General features: G+C 35.8%; 3 protein-coding genes and 1 non-coding gene across 5 annotated transcripts; 3 read left to right on the forward strand and 1 right to left on the reverse strand.

Annotated features, from left to right (window-relative positions):
• Positions 1 to 4,340: 4,340 nt before the first annotated feature.
• LOC120274766 (LRR receptor-like serine/threonine-protein kinase HSL2) lies at positions 4,341 to 7,857 on the forward strand. Its single transcript, XM_039281299.1, is given in 4 exon segments — positions 4,341 to 5,190; positions 5,192 to 5,728; positions 5,730 to 7,299; positions 7,380 to 7,857. Coding segments are annotated over 4 exon segments (2,958 nt in total). The 5' UTR covers positions 4,341 to 4,701; the 3' UTR covers positions 7,742 to 7,857.
• Positions 7,858 to 8,736: 879 nt separating this feature from the next.
• On the forward strand, positions 8,737 to 12,254 carry LOC120274686 (tubulin alpha-4 chain-like). Of its 2 annotated transcripts, XM_039281213.1 has the most exons (5): positions 8,737 to 8,942; positions 10,574 to 10,808; positions 10,896 to 11,266; positions 11,345 to 11,805; positions 11,888 to 12,254. In XM_039281213.1, exons 1-5 carry the CDS (start codon positions 8,850 to 8,852, stop codon positions 12,129 to 12,131), a joined length of 1,404 nt encoding a protein of 467 aa, XP_039137147.1. In that variant the 5' UTR covers positions 8,737 to 8,849; the 3' UTR covers positions 12,132 to 12,254. The 2 variants fall into 2 exon arrangements, with proteins under 2 accessions (XP_039137147.1, XP_039137146.1); XM_039281212.1 differs by having other exon boundaries at positions 8,738 to 8,942; positions 11,345 to 12,254.
• A 1,275-nt stretch (positions 12,255 to 13,529) lies between these two features.
• TRNAT-AGU lies at positions 13,530 to 13,603 on the reverse strand. The gene has a single exon. It is a non-coding gene; the product is annotated as a tRNA-Thr (tRNA).
• A 4,008-nt stretch (positions 13,604 to 17,611) lies between these two features.
• Positions 17,612 to 19,541, forward strand: LOC120274466 (probable inactive poly [ADP-ribose] polymerase SRO3). The gene is made up of 4 exons (XM_039280999.1): positions 17,612 to 18,555; positions 18,654 to 18,895; positions 18,983 to 19,119; positions 19,205 to 19,541. Exons 1-4 carry the CDS (start codon positions 17,696 to 17,698, stop codon positions 19,301 to 19,303), a joined length of 1,338 nt encoding a protein of 445 aa, XP_039136933.1. The 5' UTR covers positions 17,612 to 17,695; the 3' UTR covers positions 19,304 to 19,541.
• Positions 19,542 to 20,972: the final 1,431 nt, after the last annotated feature.

Consider the following 20,972-nt stretch of genomic DNA (forward strand, 5'->3'; position numbering starts at 1 on the left):
GGAGAGGTTGGTTGAATTTAAATAAATTTTTTATATTGTTAAGGAATATAAAAGACGTCACAAATCTACATGCTGGTAGTTGAGTCTGAAATTTGTGTTAGGGTCACGCTTTTCATGTATAGAAAGCCATGAGAACTGAATATATTTTTTCATCACTTCAGTCGAATCTTTTCAATATAGGAATTTATATACACTGAGAAAAAAATAACATTTTAGTTCTTTATAATATCACAGTAATAATTGAGGTCTTTCAATTAAAATCTTTATATTATGTTTAATATCACAATAATTATTGAGGTCTTTCAATTAAAAAAAGGTACGCTATTGCTTTTAAATTTTTAATAAAATGAAATTTAAAATAATTTAATAGGAATGCTGAAGTCTTAAATCAAAATTAAAATTGTCTTGGTTTTTTTTGTTGTTATTTTCTATGACTTATGATGGTATTATATATCACATATGAATGGCTATTGCTTGCTGGTTGTCCCCCCAACTCCCAAATCACATCTGTCATTTATAAAACCACTAGAGGGAAGCTATAGGGCCTATTGGTGATTGGTTTGTGTGACCTAAGGATGGAGATTGGTTACCATATCATTATTATTATTATTATTATTATTTGATGAATATCTATTAATTATTTAATAATAATTTATTTATAATGAAAATGTAAAAATAGAGGTGGGTTGGGACTTGGTAGCTTTTGAGCATAGCTGGATGTTCTTGTTGTGGGCACTGATATATTATATAATGGAGTTGGCTTAGCCGCTATCAGCTGACAGCCTCACACCAAAACAAAGCTTTGAGGTGTAACTGATGTGACTAAAAAGGTATCATTTTAATTCATGAGTAATTTTTTTTAAAAAAATTTTATGCTTCTAGTGTAAGTGATTAGTACCATAAAAAAATTAATTAATTAATTCTTTCTCACGGTAGATTTTTTTTATAATTTTAAAATATTTATTTATTTATTTATTTATTATTATAAAATACATAAACTCCTATTAAAAAATTATATTAATAAAAAACATGCTTAATATATCATCACATGCCTTCACCATTCGAGGTGTGAGAGAGTCAAACTCAAGTCTCATCTCAAGTAAAGCCGACATATACCACTAAGCTAAACGATCTTTGATTGGTAACTATTTACTTCTTTAATTTTGATTCTAATTTTATTCTATACAATTTAATTATAATTATTTTGTTTATGAACCACTCGAATAACATATAGGTTGATATTAAAAAAAATAATTAATCATTAATAACTTATCAACAGGATAATTTATAATATATATAAAATGAAAACGAGTGAAATGAAGAGAGAACAAAATGAGGAATGTTTTGGCCCGGAGAGAAGAAAGGACCCTCTTACCGGCCTAGCGTACCAAAACAAACCCAAAGACAAAAATGCCACTCTCCATACCCTTTTACATATATTAAAATATATAACAAAAACATTCATTTCATTATTTATATTTATAATATATAAAATATATTATCAAATTTCATTCCTTATAAACCAAACCAAGCTCTCTTTCCTTCTCCCTTTCTCATTTTTGGCTTCATCATCATCTTGTCCTTCTTTTCCTTCTTCTTCTTTCTCAATGGCAAAACACCCACACTCACCTTACAATGACCAAAATGCCCCAACCCTCCCAATCCCATCCTCCCCTTCATTAAGGGCATTTGTGTCAATGTAAGGCCCCTGTGCCCATTCCCACAGCTCTCAAGAAAGGCAGACAGGATGGAGCCAGGCAAAGAGAGGAGCAACATGGAAAGAAGCAATATTACCAACATGCCCAACTATCTACGTATATATATACGGTTTGATATACACTCTTAAGTATTCTAGCTTCTATTTTCTTTTTTTTATTTAAATATATATATATATATATATATATGAATTCTGTAATTTCTTTGTTCATGTGCTTCATAGACACTTGTTGTTCATCAATCATCATGCTGTTCATGTGTTTAAATTTGCTCTTGTAGCAGTATAAACATTGTCTTTTACCTCTAGCTGTTGAGCACTGAACTTGGATTATTATTATTATTTCTTATTTCTATTTGTAATGTTTCTTCTGCATGATTGAGGTGGTTCAAGTGTTTGCTTGTTTAATTATGATAATGACATTTGAAGAGATAATGGACTCATGTGTTTGTATCTTACTAAGAAAATGAAATAATTTGTTAGAATGGTAGTTTCTTGCCATTGAGTCGCTCAGTTGTATTTTGTCTAATATTGTTTCTCCTACTAATTTATTTATTTATTTATTTTACTTAATTTGTTCTAATTCTTAGTTTAGTGTGTCCATGACTCATGTTGGTATAAAAGATGGTAATGATTTAATATTATAGTTGCATATAAAACATAATGCACTATTTTATGGCTCAATTCCAAGGTTTATAATCATGCATGTAACTGATTTAAGTATAAAGTCAATATGTTTACAAATGTGAGCATTAAGTACTCTTGCAATGTGTGAATTAGTCTAAAATGAGAATCTCTCTATTGTTCAAAAACCAATCTATAGACTATATATAGAAAAAGGCTTAACGATACAAATAAATAAATAAATAAATACTTGCATGAAGTAATGCCGATAAAACTATTAATTTGACACATTAATTTTTTTTTTAAAAATTTAAATAAATCACAATGCATTAAGATAAAAGTAACATGATATAACATGAGAAACTACATAAAAACAACAGAAAAAAAAATAAAAGAGCGATACAACAATAGATAACCAAAACTGTCCACTTGAAGTGGAACAAAAAACAAAACAAAACACCATCAAAAGTGAAAGAGCAAAAGACGTAAAAAGCAGGAAAATAACAAAATAGGCATAACTGTGTGTATCTAAAAATTACCACAAGGCGAATCTCAAAGTGACTAGAGGTGAGTGATTAGTTGGTAATGTCATCTTGACAGACCTGACTATCATCAAGGTCACACTACTCATGCATGAAAAACCTCGAGAATTGAATACACATTAAATTAAAACTTGATTCAATTTAAAAGCTTTAAATTAATATGATGGAAAATTTATATTTATATTTAACAGATGAAAAAAAAAATCAATTACTCTAAAATTTGCTATATTATTTTATAAATTACTGATGAATTTGACACGTATGACTCTCAATTATTGGAACGAATCCAATCTCTACTGTTTTAAGAGATATTAAGAATTTGGAATTGTTTTCTATCAATCTTCTTCTTCTTCTAGAAATTCAATTCATTTGTCCGTCAAGTTTTCAATAAAAGATAATGCTTTTTACAGAGAAAAACATTCCGGTTAATGATGGGTCCAATATGAATCAGATTCTAAGTGAAACAGACTACGCAAATCATTCAATGGCTAGTTCCAATGTCGGTAGCATGCGTTATTAAGTTTCTTGGCATCACATAAAGGGACTATTCAAGCCTCATAATTCAAAGATGCCTTTTCTATATTGATGTGATACTTACGGTGTTTCAGTCCCACATACTTTTTCCATTGTAATTGCACCAGTGATGTCCAAAGTAGTCCATTCCGTGATATAACATTCCTAATTATTAACCATGCATTATCATGGCTTAAAAAAGTTCTACTATATATATATTACTGATATTTGAATTAATTAGCTAAGTCTTTCAATCCACAATGATGTTCTGAAATGCTTGGTAGGACCAGAATATATATAGGCTATAAGCACATATATATAAATACTATACTAAAATTATCACTGTTAATACTGCATATCTGTCTGCCAAAAAGGATTACCATTCTATTTGAACCTATAGTGTTAGGGAGTTGTCAGTTGTGTGTCTTAAATGATTGAAATATCTTTACTTTGGTTGGCTATAGCTTTGAATTCTGAACATAAGACCAGCTAAGTCCCACTAGCAGCCACTGATTGAGGAATGATTAATTGTTACATGTAGCAGCATCATGGACTAATTGTAGCTCTAGCATTTATCCTTCCCAACTAAATATTCCACAAACTCACTGTATCTATCTAATAAAACATTAAAAAGTCATCAAACATCTTAATTTGAATTATGAACTTCTTCTTCTTCTTCTTCTTCTTCTTCATGAGCTACTACTAATATTCTTGCCTATATAAATCTAATATATATATATATATTTTATTTTTATTTAATATAAAAAAGCATGTGCTGCATCAAATCCCTATTTGGCTCTTTTGGGAAACTCAACCGACACTTAATCTCCTGCCCAACTCCGGCACGCCGACGGAGTTAGACCTCGGTCTAAGCAAACGCTCTAATCTTCCCAAAACACCCCCTCAAATTCTCAAACTAAATAATAATATAAACAAGGGCATAAACGTCTTTCCACTAACACACCACCATGCCATGCGTGAACCATGCGCTACAGTGTTCACACTCACATCACAATATATAAATCCTAATAAATCCAACTCATGAAAACGTTTCCCTTTACTCGTTTCCAATCCAAAACAAACCCCGGCCGGATCACGAGAACAACAACACCAGTTCCCGGCGAGAAACCGTTCTCGTTTCCAGATGATTCCATTTCCAGCCAATAATAAAGTTCCACTCTCTCTATCCTTATCTAAATTTTATTCTTATTCTCAATCACCCTGTTCTCTTTGCCTAACCTTCAATCTAATCTCATCCCATATTCACACTCTTCATAATCTTCTCTCAAACCAAATTCACTAACCACAATGGCATCAATCCTTCTCCTCACCGTCCTCCCACTAGTACTGCTACTACTAACTTGTGTCCCAGCCCAAAGGGACGGTGATAGTGATGATGGTGATATCTTACTTGACGCCAAATCTCGGTTGGGAGACCCGGCCGGCAAACTCAGTGACTGGAACCGTCTATCCAACCCATGCAACTGGACCGGTATCACGTGTCACACTGCCAACCACTCCATCCTCTCCATCGACCTAACTAACTACGGCATCTCCGGCCGGTTCCCAACCGAGTTCTGCCGAGTTTCATCTCTGGAGACGCTAAAACTCGGATGGAATTACATCAATGGCACGGTTTCATCAAGTGATCTTGCGCCGTGTCATCGACTGCGTAAGCTTGACCTCTCATCCAACAGCCTCGTTGGAACATTGCCTGAGTTCGAGCCTGAGTTCATGTTTCTTATTGAACTCGACCTCTCTCAGAACAACTTTTCTGGTCCGATTCCACCGAGTTTCGGGTCGGTTACCTGTGCTCAGAGTTCTCAACCTTTACTCTAATTTAATCTCCGGCACCATACCTGGGTTTATAGCGGGTTTGACTGAGTTAACCGAGTTGAGGCTTGCGCTTAACCAGTTCGATCGTGGCCCTATTCCTCTTGGGATCGGGAATCTCACGAATCTCGAGTACATCTGGCTCGCCTACACCAATCTCACCGGTGTGATTCCGGCGTCGGTGGGGAATCTCTTGAGACTCAAACACCTTGATCTGTCGAACAACGCCATTGATGGCCCAATCCCGGAGAGCATCGGACGGTTGAGGAGCGTCGAGCAGATCGAGCTCTACGCCAACAGGATCTCCGGCGATCTCCCGGAGAGTCTCGGCAATCTCACCTCTCTTCGCCAGTTTGATGCCTCCGAGAACGCCCTCACGGGCGAGTTGCCGGAGACTTTCGCCGGCCTTCATCTGGAGTTCATCGGGCTCAATGATAACTTCTTTAGGGGCGAGATTCCGGCAGTCATGGCGATGAACCCTAATCTGGTTGATTTGAAGATCTTTCAACAATAGCTTTTCTGGCGAGATCCCTCAGTACCTGGGCCGGTATTCCGATCTAGAGGAGATTGATGTGTCGAAGAACTTGTTTAGCGGTGGAATCCCGCCGGATTTGTGCATGCGGGGGAGTCTCCAGCGACTGGTGGCGTTCCGGAATCGGTTCACTGGCGAGATTCCGGCGAGCTTGGGAGATTGTGATAGTCTCTATTATGTGCGGATCCAGGAGAATGAGCTCTCCGGCGTGGTACCTGATCGGTTCTGGGGACTCTCGAAGATGTACCACCTCGAGCTTAGCAACAACGGATTCCAGGGACCGATGTCGTCGTCGATCTCCACCGCTTCGAATCTGACCAAGCTCCTGATCTCCGGCAACAACTTCTCCGGTGAGATCCCGCCGGAGATTTGCCAGCTTAAGGAACTCACCATGCTCGATGCCGGCATGAACCGCTTTTCCGGCAGTATCCCGGCGTGCATCGGCAGGCTCTCGAAGCTGGAGCAGATCGATCTTCAAGGCAACATTCTTTCAGGTCAGATCCCGGTGGGATCGTGGAAAGATCTCACAGAGCTCAACCTCTCCATGAACGACCTCTCCGGCGAGATCCCATCCCAATTTGGTGAACTCCCGGTGCTCACCTATCTCGATCTTTCATCAAACCACCTCACCGGCGAGATCCCAGCAGAGCTAGCGAATCTAAATCTCAACATCTTCAACCTCTCCGGGAACGACCTCACTGGACCGATCCCCATGGCTTTTGCGTCGCCGGTGTACCTCCCGAGCCTCGCCGGAAACCCAAACCTCTGCTCCTCCTCCGGCACCACCGACCTTGTGCTTTTCCCAAAATGCCCCTTGGTCACCGCCAAAGGTAAAATCCATTCCCGCGCTGCCTTATATACCTTCGTCGTTTTAATCGTGGGCCTGGTTCTCCTCGCCGGTTTATTTTGGTTCCGCCGGGCTCGATCAACCCGAACCGGAAAATTCAAACGCGGGCCAAGTTGGAAGTCTACTTCTTTCCAGCGAGTCGGGTTCGACGAGGCCGAGATCCACGACTGCCTGACCGACGAGAACCTAATCGGTTCAGGCGGTTCAGGCCGGGTTTATCGGGTCATGCTAAAAACGGGCCAAACCGTTGCGGTCAAACGGTTATGGACCTGTCCACGCGGGCCGGAACCGGAACGCGAGTTCCAAGCGGAAGTGGAAACACTAGGCCGAGTGCGGCATGGTAACATCGTGAAACTCCTGTTCTGCTGCTCCGCGGAGGGGTTTAAGGTCCTCGTTTACGAGTACATGGCCAATGGGAGTTTAAGAGAAGCGTTGCATGGCGATAAAGCAAACCCACCGTTGGATTGGGATCGGAGGGTAGGGATTGCCGTGGGAGCAGCACAAGGCCTCGCTTATTTGCACCATGACTGTGTACCCGCTATCGTCCACCGCGATGTAAAGCCAAGCAATATACTCCTCGACTCCGAGTTCCGCGCCCACGTTGGCGATTTCGGGCTCGCTCGCGTATTACCCAAAGAGGCTGGAGATTGTGTCACCACTCACGTGGCTGGCTCCTGCGGTTACATTGCTCCTGGTAATGCTCTCTATATATATATATATGTGATAATGATAATGTTATGATAATTTATGTATTTATGTTGTGTTTTAATGCAGAGTATGCGTACACATTGAAGATAAATGAGAAGAGTGATGTGTATAGCTTTGGAGTGGTGTTGCTGGAGCTGGTGACTGGGAGGAAAGCAATAGATCCTTTGTTTGGGGAGAACAAAGACATTGTGAAATGGGTGAGAGAAGAGGTGGCTGGGAAAGAGCTGGATTTGAAGCTTGTTATAGATCCAAGGCTGCAGCAAATGTCTGCTTGTGAGTATGAAGAGATGGTACGTGTTCTTCGTGTTGGGATTTTGTGCACTAGTTATTTGCCGATTAATCGTCCGTCTATGAGATTGGTTGTTGATCTTCTTAGAGGTCATAGAGATGTTAGCTTCTTCTTGCCGGATGGTCAGAAACAGTATTAGGTTTTATTGTTGTTGGGTTTTTAAGTATCTGTACTTGGAGTTGGTCTCTTCTTTGTAGTGTGCTGACTTCTTCTTGTATATGAACTCAATTAACTACTTGGACTTAATTTTAGCCATATATGATCCCAAAATTTAGTATTTCATTGAGCTTAATTCTCCGATTATTGCAAGATTTATTAAAGAGTTAAGTAACATATAATTATCCTCAGGAATTTTACATGTTTTGTAATTTTTTAGTACTTTTTAAGTGTCGAATGATCAATAGTTTACTGTGAACTATATCTTTTGAAAAATTACAGTTATGATCTACACTTCCGTCCTTAAAATACCTTGTGAGAGTTGCAATTAAGGTTGCGTTATATATATATATATATATATATATACACACACATCAAAAGAGCTTATTTGGGCTTGCATGAGTTAGGTGTGATGACTCTTCAAAGCTTTAGTAAGCTCCTAGAGATTAACCCTGTTTGTTTCATCTAAATGCAAGAGAATTTTTCTAAATTGAGCTAAACAGACTGTTTGTGACATAAAGTGATCTTGCTCGAACAAGTCCCCTAAATGTTTCTTGACCTCGAGTGAGGTCACGTGGCCACAGGATGAACTTTGGTGAAAGGATTGGGTCTGTATGGAAGTTCTTTCTTTCTAAAGAGGATTTATTTAAAAAAAAAAATTAAATTAAATGTTAAAAGTAAAAAAATCAGGATTAACAAATTAAAAATAGAAATCTTGTTTTCAAAACAACTATTTAATTGATATTAATAGAAGAAAGCAACCGCGCAGCTTCTTCGTTGGCTATCGTCCACCCAACTATGGTTGACTAACCACCTCCAAGATAAAACCAGCCAGTTTGGAAACAAACTCAATTCAAATTTCGAATCATCCCGCCAATGATATACATCCACGTGAGCAAGTTCCAAAACAAGGTCACTTTTCTCAGTTCTCTAACAACCACTCTGTAATAACATCCGAATGTTCTATAAATAGTGCCGCGAGGTTCGAGGATTGGCAGCATTGGACGGCGTCTTCGTACACGTCGGCCCTTGAGATCTCTCTCTTCTTCTCCTCCTCCTCCTTCTCGAGTTCCTCATCTCCTCCGGCGAAGATGAGAGAGTGCATTTCGATTCACATCGGCCAGGCAGGGATCCAGGTCGGCAATGCTTGCTGGGAGCTGTACTGCGTTGAACACGGTATTCAGGTATATTTTTCACTCTCTATGCTCTAGATCTGCATTTCTTTGTTTTATTTGTTCGATCTCATGTTTGATCTCTATTTTCATCTCTTTTGTGCGGTGGGTTTGTGGGATTTCTTTGTAATCTTCTTAGCATTGTTGTGTTTTATCAGATCCATGCTAGATCTACTGTTCTATGATGTTTTATGGTATTCATTTGCTTTATTGATCCCGTATTCGAGTTCTTATCATCTAGTGTTGCAGATCTGTAGCTTCTGAATGTTTTTCTAGCTAGATCTGAACGTTTTTCGCTGTCCTCGATGAAATGTGGGTTTCTTCACTTTAATTATCCTGAAGTGGGCTTGTTATAATCTGGTTTTTTTTTAGATCTGCACTTTCTGAATGTGTCTGCATGATCGGATCTGGTCGTGGAGATGGTTTTTCAGCTGTTTTGATGATAATCGAGTCGTTCTATTGTTCTATGGTGTTTATTACTGTAGATCTGTGATTTTTGAATGTTTTGATGATTAGATCCGTTCATTTAGATGGATATTATATTTGTTTAGGTGAGTTTCGATTAGATTCGTATGGCATATTGTGCTTAATCCCTGTTCTTATATTGTAATGTGGTTTCTCTTCCCTCCATTTCTCTATTGAAATTGGTTCGTTCTCATCTAGTTCTGTAGGTATCTAATTTCTGATTCTCTTGATGTATGGATCTGGTCATTGATGTAGATATATTCATCTGTTTGGTGGTCTAGGTGCTGGTCTAATTTTCTATTATGTTTTTGTCTCTGATCCTGGTGAAATGTGGGATGCCTTCATTTTATTGGTCTTTGAAATCTAGTTCTTATATTCAAGTTTTTGTAGATCTGTTGTTTCTGAATGGATTTATGGTAAGATCTGATCATTGAGAGAAAATTTTCCTGTTTAAGAGATATTGATGCTGATCTATTGCGTTTTGATCCGACGGGGGATCTTTTTACGCCTTTCCTCCCTGTAATTGAATTATGATCTTCTTGTTTCCTGGATCCTGGAGTTTCTTATTGTTTTGAAGTTATATAGATCCATTTAAAATGTTTAATTTTGTGAGCTCTCAGATCCTCTGTATTCTAGGCACTGCCTTTTTGTGTGATGTGTTGTTTATTTTTAGAAACCCTGGCCTGCTAATGAGGATAGGTATGCAATGACAATGTTAAGTAATGGTTTGCGGGCATTGTCCTAATCATCTCAATGTTTAGGAGGTGGATCTTTTCATTCCTTTTATTCATGTAATTGAGTTATGATCTCATTACCTCCTGGATCTGGTATTTCTTATTGTTTCAAAGTCATATGGGATTCACGTAGAAAGTTGATTTTGTGAACAATCTAGCTCTCATATCTTCCATATTCTAGTCACTGCTTCTTGTGATTTATGTTTTATTTTTAGAAACCTGCTAACCAGGATGGTATGCAATGACAATATTAAGTAATGTTTTGTGGGCATTGTCCTCAATCAGCCCAATGTTTTGTCACTGTAATGTTTTCATAAACAGCTGTTTTCATTCAAATAACATGGTAATTTGTTGAACTACTGCATGCCTAATGTTGTACAGTTTTCATTGTCTTTGGAGTCATGCTCGATTTGCATTCTGATTTACATCTCTATGCTTTTGTAGGCTGATGGGCAGATGCCCTCTGACAAAAGTCCGGGAGGAGGGGATGATGCATTCAACACCTTCTTCAGTGAGACTGGTGCTGGAAAGCATGTCCCTCGTGCTGTGTTTGTCGATCTGGAACCCACTGTGATTGATGAAGTGAGAACTGGATACTATCGCCAGCTGTTCCACCCGGAACAGCTCATCAGTGGCAAGGAGGATGCTGCCAATAACTTTGCTCGTGGCCACTACACCAGTAATTCTCCTGATCTATTTACCATTGGCTGATTCTTTCATCTTATTGTTTATTCAGTTAGTTGATGGTTCTACTTTTTATTTTCAGTTGGCAAGGAGATTGTGGATTTGTGCCTTGACCGCATCAGGAAGCTTGCTGATAACTGCACCGGCCTCCAAGGATTCCTCGTCTTCAATGCTGTTGGTGGTGGCACTGGCTCAGGCCTTGGCTCTCTTCTGCTTGAGCGTCTTTCAGTTGACTATGGCAAGAAATCGAAGCTTGGCTTCACTGTTTACCCTTCTCCTCAAGTTTCCACCTCTGTTGTTGAACCTTATAACAGTGTCCTTTCCACCCACTCCCTTCTGGAGCACACCGATGTTGCAGTTCTTCTAGACAATGAGGCCATCTATGACATCTGCAGGCGCTCCCTCGACATTGATCGCCCCTCCTACACCAACCTCAACCGCCTGATTTCTCAGGTTTGCATTCCAAATCACCCTTCCCACATTCCTGCTATATCATATCAGCATACTCATAAGCATTCATTTATTTTTCAGGTGATATCATCTCTGACTGCATCCCTGAGGTTTGATGGAGCACTCAATGTGGACGTGACTGAGTTTCAAACCAACTTGGTTCCTTACCCAAGGATCCACTTCATGCTGTCCTCTTACGCACCAGTCATTTCCGCTGAGAAAGCATACCATGAGCAACTCTCCGTTGCTGAGATAACAAACAGTGCATTCGAGCCCTCTTCAATGATGGCCAAGTGCGATCCTCGCCATGGCAAATACATGGCCTGCTGCCTAATGTACCGTGGTGATGTTGTGCCCAAGGATGTCAATGCTGCTGTGGCAACCATCAAGACAAAACGCACCATCCAATTTGTCGACTGGTGCCCGACTGGCTTCAAATGTGGTATCAACTACCAACCACCCACTGTTGTTCCCGGCGGTGACCTTGCCAAGGTGCAGAGGGCTGTGTGCATGATCTCCAACTCCACCAGTGTTGCTGAAGTGTTCTCTCGCATCGATCACAAGTTCGATCTCATGTACTCAAAACGCGCATTTGTTCACTGGTATGTTGGTGAGGGTATGGAGGAAGGAGAGTTCTCCGAGGCCCGTGAAGATCTTGCTGCATTGGAGAAGGATTATGAAGAAGTTGGTGCTGAATCTGCTGAAGGGGATGAGGGTGATGAACTTGAAGATTACCAGTAGTACACAAAACCTGAGCTTTGCTTGTTGTTTTACTGTGTTTTGTTTAGTCGATGTCTCAAAGTGTCGTTGTCCCTTCTTTGAGTTTCCTGTCATTGCAACTATGTTCTTTCTTTGGTCTCTACTGTGATCATTATGAATTCCCTTTTATGTCATGTATTTGTGTCTCGATGCATGATGTATTGTATCCTTGTCTTTGTTGATGAGCCACAATCCATCGGTTAGTTATCTTTAATGCAGTTGTTTGGAAGCAGTGTCTTTGTTTACTTGGGTGTTATAAAGCATAGAACTTACAAGATCAACAAGGAGTGCTAAACTATTTCGAAGCAGAAGCGATCAAAACACTGGCTTCTCAGAACAGTTTTAGGAGGCGTTTGGATTAGGGGTTAGAAAACTATTAGAATGGGAATGATTATAAATAGTGATTTATAACCATGTTTGGATATATTACTATTAACTTGGTAATGAATACTATAGGTAATGTCATTATATATAGTGAAGGCTTTTTATTACCTCTAAAATTGGGGGTAATGGAGGGGAATATATACTATTGAATGTGAATTGACACTTTTGCCCCTAGTTAAGATTTAGTTAAATAGTAATAATTAATTTATATAACTAATTATAATAATTAAAATAAATAATAATTAACAATAAATTATTTAATATACATATTACATTATAATAATTAAATTGAAATGATATTTTTGCCCCTATAAAGATTTAATTAAATAAAATAGTCAATAAAAGTATTTCATTAGGGTAATTAAAGTGAAATGATATTTTTACCCAGTATATATTTAATTAAATAAATTACTAATAGGGAAATGACAATTTTACTCATAGTTAAGATTTAATTAAATAATAATCATTAATTTAAATAACTAATTATAATAATTAAAGTAAATTATATTTAACATAAAATGAGTCATTTAAATATTATAATAATTTAAAATAATAATTAACAATAATTTTTATTATATTATAATAACTAAATTAAAATGACATTTTTGCCCTTTTAGATTTAATTAAATAAAATAATTTAAAAAGAAAATTAATTATAATAATTACCGAGACTAGATATTTATTTATATGTAATTATTTTATATATTAACGTATCATTACTTATATTAGGGGCATTAAAGTAATTTGCATATAATCTCTATCCTACTTTTCCCATTCCCAATATTTATTTTTTTCAACCAAACACCTTTTTCATTATCATTGCTTTTTTCATTACCATTACCATTATTTTTCCTATTCCGTGATCCAAACGGACCCTTAGTATTTGTTTATAATTCAATACAAATCATCAATATGAACAGATAATGTTCTTGGAAAAATTTATTTTACAATGCACTCTTTACAATCGTTATATCTCTTTCATCAAGGATACAATGCAGATATTCAAGAGCAAAAATTTATGTATATTTGTTTTTTAAAGATGGAAAAAGATGCAAACGAAATAGTTTCTAGGCGGACAACATACAAAGCTCATAAATTAAAAACAGAACAATATTTGCACAAATGCTTTCGTTGAGAGTTGAACTCAAGACCTCCCGCTTACTAAACGGGTGCTCTAACCAACTGAGCTACGAAAGCTTGATGGATTGCTTTTCAAAGAAAATCTTTCATTCAAAATATTTTCTTAGCTCATCTGGCACTTATTATTTTCTTAGCAAAAACGAACATAGAGGATTTTTATTTTTCTATGAACTTTTATGAATAGTTTTTTAAAAAAAAACACAAGAGCTCTTATTTCAATATATATATATATATATATTTATTTATTTATTTATACATCAAGAGTCCATGCGAAAAAAGTTTTATAAACTATTACTTAAAAGTTATAAGCATACAAAAATTTACAAATATTAACCCAAAAACTCATTAAAAAAATCAAATTTGAAAAACAAAAAACAAAATGCCCATTGTGGCAAGATTCTTCTTGCATAACAGTTGCCCTAGGAAGATTAGTCTGTTCAATTATCTAGTGTGGAAGAACAAAATTTTTTCTCTTAAGAATCTTGAGAAAGGAAAATGTAATAAGCTTCTGATGGCTACTTGTGTAATGTGTTACTCGGAGATTGAGTCCGTAGATCATCTTTTCATTCAATGTTCTTTTGGTAGACAAATTTGAGAATATTTCATTAGACTGCTATAGCTTCTTGAACCACCACTCTCTATGTTCAATCTTTGAGACTCGTGGAGGTCGCTTGTTCGACCTTCAATGAGAAAATTTGGGAGATTTAGTGGTGAAAGCAATTGTGTGGAATGTCTAGTTTGCTATGAATAATTGTATTTTTAACGCCAATGTTTTACCTGCTCATGTTATTATTTTAAGAATTAACTATATGTTTTTATCCTGATTCCCTTCTGTCATAGAGGGATTATAAGCGAAGTTAGTATATTCTATGGGAATCATCGATGTCGTATGGAGTTTCGGGACCTCGAGCTGAGGAATCTTTTGGGATTCTAATGTTCGAGGAGACAGGCTCAGAGCTGTGCTAGCCCTTTGTTCCTCTTTGTTTTTCTGTTGTGTTCTTTCTACTTCTTTTAGAGTTTTGTGATCATATCTAGTGGTTTGTGTGCTTTTTTTTATTTTTCTACTCTATGCTTTAGTAGAATATTATTGTACTTTTATTTTGTTTCAATGAAAGTGATTTATTCACTTTTTCAAAACAATTGTTGATGTTTATAGATGTGAAGTCTTATTTCCTACAATTGCATTCAAAAATGCAAATTTACCATTATATTTATTATATCGAATGAGTTTATCACTAGATTAATTATATCTAACGATATTCTTTATGCTTGTTTTTGATAAATTTAAAACGGAAAAGAGAGGGCATAAGCATAGTTGCATAAATTAGCTAACACCAAAACCACAAACAAATGCCAACAGTGGAAAAAAACAAATTGAAAACAATAAGACGAGCAACACTTTCACCAGCAGTGGAAGAAAAGAAGGACGGGAGAAACTTTATGATTCCTTTTAACAAAGATAAATAAATAATTAAATAAATAAAGGAAAATCATCCTCATTGTATTGTTGGAGTAACCTCATAAATGTCACACTTATAGTCCCAAAAGCAACTGTGTTCCTTCCAACTGTAGATAATAAAGTCAAGCACAGCTTACTAAAGTGTTGATAAGAGTTCAAAATATGAGCTGACACAACTGTGATGCTAAAAGACTACTTCTATTTGAAGGTTTTTAAAGTAGTGCTTCTCCACTCTTGCACCATATTTCCTTCTCATTAAACTAAATGTCTTTCTAAAGATGCCATATTATTGGATTACATAAGTTCATTGTCACTCACAATAATTTACACTCATAAGTTCATATAATTAATCTTGGTGATTGTATAATTCTGAAATTTGAATAAAATAGCAAAAGTTGAGTTTTATTAATTTGAATCTTATTTTAATTATCATCTGCATAAGATATATTGATTTAGATTTAAATTCAAGTAATTTATTTTCTAATTATGATCCTCATTTAGTGTTTTTGTAAATCAAAAGTATCACCACTTTTATTCATTCAAATAATTATAAATGAAGGCATGTATCTTAACTTATGTAATACGTAATAAAAATAGTACAAAAATATCGTATTCAATTAAAATTTTTTTAATAAATTCTACATAATCTTGTTGATGAGGATCTAAAAAAGTTTCATTTTTTTCCCGAGTGGGCACGTAGAAATAAATATTATTATATAAAATCATGAATCAATAATCAAAAGAAGCTAAAGTGCAAAAGAAAATAAAAAAACAAAAAAAAAGAGGGGTCTCAATTCATTGAAGTGGAATTCTGACATTAAAATGCCACAATTGAAGGCCTCCACCATGACCAATTCTCCATTTAAATTCTTTCCTTGGTTCTTTCCTTTGTCCCAAAGAAAAGTTCCTCATTCCTTCATATCATATTGCTCCTCACAAGAATATAAGCCAAACTAAAAGCAACATGCAAACGTATCTCTTTCCAAAACTTAACCTCTAAGTTGATGATTTTTTTGGATTCAGATTCACTTACAATAACATTAATTATAATAATATTAAGTTTGCATGAAGACTTATATATATTCTCTAACACAACCTTATTATACAAGTCTTTGTCATCATTTAAGACAAACAGCCTCAAAGAAAGTAAAACAAAACTCTTATTATTCACTTCAAATCTCATTTGACACCTTGTCTCATAAGCAAATAAGCAATGACATCAATGTAATGAGTTAAAAAATATCTAAGATGAAACTTTTCCTTGTCATGATTTACTTTCTTTTTATTATAAAATTAGAAATGAGCCAAAAAAAGGAACTTATTAATAAGCCTTAATGAGTATGATGGTATTCAAATATAGTTCTATTGGCATTGGGTCCCTTGCGTAGGGTGTTCGCCTCGAGTGTCGAGCGTGGCTCCCCGAGTTCGATCCCCATCTCGCGCAAGGTGAGGGCACGATTCGGTGGTGAGCGTTGCTTCCCCACGTGTTCATCCCTGAGTTCTGGCGTTTGTCGCCTTTCTCAAAAAAAAAAAATATATAGTAATGGCTAAAGAGAAAAATTAAGAAAACATGAGTATATAAAATAGTCTCTAGTAATAAGTTTTTTATTTGTTGTATGTTGTGCTTGAAACCCGGGTGTTGGTAGGTTTGATGGTTTCAAATATCTTTTACATACTTAATAAATTACATGTTGAAATTTTCTTTTTTATGAGTCAATATAAGTTAATTTGATAGTAACATGTAACTAATATTCCTAATGTGTATAGTTATTTAATCTTTAATCAATAATCTATTACTATAGTAAAAAATTACTTTTTTAATTCTATTGTTCTCCCTCATTTTACTAATAACCACATAATTTCAATTTTCGCTATTTAAATTTTGTACCTGTAATATATACATGCCCTTGATTCTTAGTTCAAACTTTCATTTATTAAGTTGACAATGCACCACCGAATAAAAAATAAAGATAATATAATAAATTCACATATGCCACCGCATATAATATCAATTCAAGAAATAATTATTTAAAGAAAATCAACAAAGAAATATAAACTTTAATTAAAAAAAAAAATCAAACCCACAAAACTAGCTTTTTTTTTAATAAAAATAGATAATCAATAAATCTTCAATCATTATAAGAGAGTCATACCTAAAACAAATTATATCGCTCACTTATTATAAAAGTGATTACAAAATCAATAGTTAATTTTTTTTTTTTGCAAATGCAGCATGTTTAACAACTGCTTTTTGACCAAGGATTCTATGCCACCTGTGCAAAAGCGGACCCTGACCACCTGCCATAGTGAACTTTTATACATTATGCATTTTGGTAAGAATTGAACCTCCGATTTTTTTCATGAGAATGAATACTTTTTATATTGTAACAATATTAATATCAATAAAATTATGTCAATATTTAAAAAAATAAATTATAAATTTTCAAATATGGTTAAATTTTTTTCTTAGAATATTTTAAAAAAACTAATATCAATTTTTATCTTGATTTTTTATTTATAAATATAATTCTGTAAATATTTATTTATAAAAAAAAAAAAAACAAATAATTCTAGAAAAGTCATGAAAACAGTAGCAGCATCGTCTTCGCCGACTCTTGGTCCCCGCTCATCGCGCTATTAAAACGCGTTTGGAGCTCTCTCGGCATCACCATCTCCGAGCTCCCCATCCCATGGAACTACCACCGTCTTCGCCGGAGCTCATTACCTCCTTCTGCTGCTTCTCCCACTCTCCGCGCGCCCAGGTCAGAGACTTCAACAACTTCAAAAACAGTGCCCGTCCTTCCCGCATCCTCTTCTTCTCCAACGACTCCTGGATCGACTTTGCACGCAAGGTGTTCGACGATTTGTGTGCCGCCTTCGTCGCCGGAAAGCCTGCCGTGGATGTCACGGTTGATGGGAAGTCATGTTTGGTTAACTTTCTCAGCATGTCTTTGATCGAGGTGGATACTGGAATTCTCAAGTCCATCGCTTGGATCGATTGCAATGGCCGTTGCTTCTTCCCGAGAGTTCTCCCCGAGCGCATGCACGCTTCGCAGCTAAAGAAGAGACCTTTGTGCGATGATCATTGCTGGAAAGCAAAGAAGAAGGAGAAAATTATGGAAAGTTCGGATTTTGATGAGAGGTCTGATGAGAGCCCGGATGTTTGCTCTGTGATTGCCTCGCCAGAGAAGCAGTCATGGCCGGATCTTTTGAGCTTATCGGAGGAGAGCGCGTCTTATAAACATGTGGAGGATTTGTTCCTCGCCGGAGTGCGCCCGTTGGACTCCGACATTGTGGTCACTGGCGTGCGCAAGTGCACGCACGCAAGTCGTTCGGCGAAATGCCGAAAGAGCACTTTTGATATGAACGTTCAATCAACTAAAGCCTTGAGAGGAGATTCCAATGTTAAGCTTGGATGGTATGGTGCTTCACCAAAAGAGGTGGCGGGAATCATAGCTCATGGCTTTGGGCAACCGAATTACAAGTCTTTCGGCCACGGTGCACATGGTGTTGGTGTCCACCTCTCGCCACCAAACTTCGGATTTGCCAGGCATGTTCAGCAACTTCAGCTCTATCAATTCTCATGAGCATGGACTTCATTGATCACATGAAAACTGATGTAATTCTCTATGTTTGTATTGATTTCAGCTCTCTTTTGTCAACACCAGATGAAAACGGTGAGAAACACCTGATTCTTTGCCAGGTTCTCATGGGCAATTCTGAGCAAATACCGGCAGGATCGTACCAGTTTCATCCAAGCAATGACTTGTTCGATACTGCCGTCGATGATCTGAAAAGCCCCAGATGGTTTATAGTTTGGACAACACACATGAACACACACATACTTCCTCTATACGTTGTGACTTTCAAGTCTTCTAATCAAATTCATGGTAACAATCAATCATAAATCTGATACTTTAATCTCTACATCAGTATGTGATGTCTGATACTTTAATTTCCAATTCATTTTTTATCAGGATCATGCAGGATGGTTAATGTTGCCGAAAAACCTTCTTTTACTAGTGTTCCTTTCCCGAAATTGTTCGCAGAGGTGGCCAAATCACTGCCTGAATTTCAAGTAAGAGCATTGGAGATGCAGTTTCACAGGCACAAAGTGAGTTAAATTCTTGCATCTCATCAAGTGTATAAATTCTCAAGAATGAGATTCTCAATTCTCATGTTACTGTGCATTTTGGCAGGAAGGAAAGATGAGCAAAGAGGCCTTCATTAGATGCTTGAGGACTTTGGCTGGTGATAAGCTACTATCTACTTCTTTACAGAGAATCAGAGGACACTAATGAATTACGGTACATATACATCCACCATTAATTCTTGGAAGCTCTGTTCTTGATTTGCATGTTTGAAAATTTTGTTTTTGAGTTTCTTTTCTTAATATGAATTGGAACTCACTTGTGGTTGTTTGTATACTTGGGTTAAAAGATTTGTGTGTTCTTAGCTATTGCTCTCACATGTAAATTTGTACTTTTATTCTTAATGAAGAAATATATCACCTTTCTTTTCTTTCAATTATGTGTGTGTATTTGTGAACATTTGAATTCATTCCATGCATGAATTCTATGAATAGTAAATTTGTACTTCAATTCAAAATGAAGAAATATATCATCCTTCTCTTCTTTTGAGTATTTCTGTTTCACAAGAATCAAATTAAAAATTTGGATACATTCAACAAGCCATGGATTTTGCATGATGTTTTTTTTTCTTCTTTTGAGTATTTGAGTACCAACAACAATAAGTTGTTAGCCCCAACTATTTAGGATCGGTTACATAAATCTTTCTTTTCCATGACATCAGACTAAATAAATCAAGCTCAGTTAGACGCATCTTACATTTTATAAAATTTCTACTAATTCCACTTTTTATGTAGTGGCATCTAACCGTAGTCTATAGATATGATCATATCATTTCAAACGATTCTCTCTTCAACGTGTAAATAATAGTAGTTTATGGATCAAACATTTGGAATTTGTGAGTAGAATTCTAATTGCTTGGTCATGTTAGTAAGCATTCCTTGCCAACCAAGTTTAGGACCAGCTACCACACATTTATGACTTTAAAAAGTCTGCCTTATTAATCAAGTTTTAAATATGAGACATGTTATCCAAGTTGAATTCTTTTAATATGAGACATTAATGTCTTCACATAGTTTACATTGTTCCACATCTAACAAGTTTTTGATATCATGTTTGTAGTCTTATGTGAGATACAAGCAATGTTTTGGTTTGTCTTCATTCTAATCACATAATTAAGTAGCCCATATATACTATATATATATATATATATATATATTCCTTTTCTTAATCCACAATGCTTATCCCCTAATTAACAAGATTGTTAGCTATATTTTAGATAAATATAATGTTAGCTATGTCTTGAATTTAAACTCAATCAAGGAGTGATGTTCATCTTATGTTAGAATATATTTAATTAATAATAGATATTGAAAACATTAGAAGGTGACAAAAAAGGAAGATCTTTATCCATTAATGAAATGAATCCAAAATGATAATATTTACAATAAATCTTCATCATCATAACAAGCAACAATTAATCAATTTTATAATTTATAATTAAAGTACAACAAAGAAGGATCCTTATCTTTTAAAGAATGGATTTTATCTTTCTTAATCCATCACACAAATTAAACAATGTTAGATTAATTCTAGATAGGAAGGACACGTCACACACACACACACACATATATATATATATGATCCAAAAGGTGATTAATTGGTAAATACTCTTTATATTAATTTTTTACATTTATTTATTTAAATTATAAAAATAAAAGAGAAATTTTTTCCTTTAAAATTTTAAAATATAATAATATTATTTGAAACTTAATTTTAGCTTAACAACAATGCCATACTATAATGACAGAATTACAAAACATTTATATAAAGAGAGTTGCCTATCGTTTCTACACTGCAAACAACCCTTAAATTTTAT

Source organism: Dioscorea cayenensis, chromosome 13, assembly GCF_009730915.1.
Source record: "Dioscorea cayenensis subsp. rotundata cultivar TDr96_F1 chromosome 13, TDr96_F1_v2_PseudoChromosome.rev07_lg8_w22 25.fasta, whole genome shotgun sequence".
Lineage (NCBI taxonomy): Eukaryota > Viridiplantae > Streptophyta > Magnoliopsida > Dioscoreales > Dioscoreaceae > Dioscorea > Dioscorea cayenensis.

What these genes read in the sequence shown, in the direction of transcription:
- LOC120274686 (XM_039281213.1), top strand. Translation starts at nt 8,850, where the DNA reads ATGAGAGAGTGCATTTCGATTCACATCGGCCAGGCAGGGATCCAGGTC. An exon ending in GCGTTGAACACGGTATTCAG is followed by an intron (nt 8,943 to 10,573) that starts GTATATTTTTCA and finishes ATGCTTTTGTAG; the next exon opens with GCTGATGGGCAGATGCCCTC. An exon ending in TGCTCGTGGCCACTACACCA is followed by an intron (nt 10,809 to 10,895) that starts GTAATTCTCCTG and finishes TTTTATTTTCAG; the next exon opens with TTGGCAAGGAGATTGTGGAT.
- LOC120274466 (XM_039280999.1), top strand. Translation starts at nt 17,696, where the DNA reads ATGGAACTACCACCGTCTTCGCCGGAGCTCATTACCTCCTTCTGCTGC. An exon ending in CCAAACTTCGGATTTGCCAG is followed by an intron (nt 18,556 to 18,653) that starts GCATGTTCAGCA and finishes TATTGATTTCAG; the next exon opens with CTCTCTTTTGTCAACACCAG. An exon ending in TGCAGTTTCACAGGCACAAA is followed by an intron (nt 19,120 to 19,204) that starts GTGAGTTAAATT and finishes GCATTTTGGCAG; the next exon opens with GAAGGAAAGATGAGCAAAGA.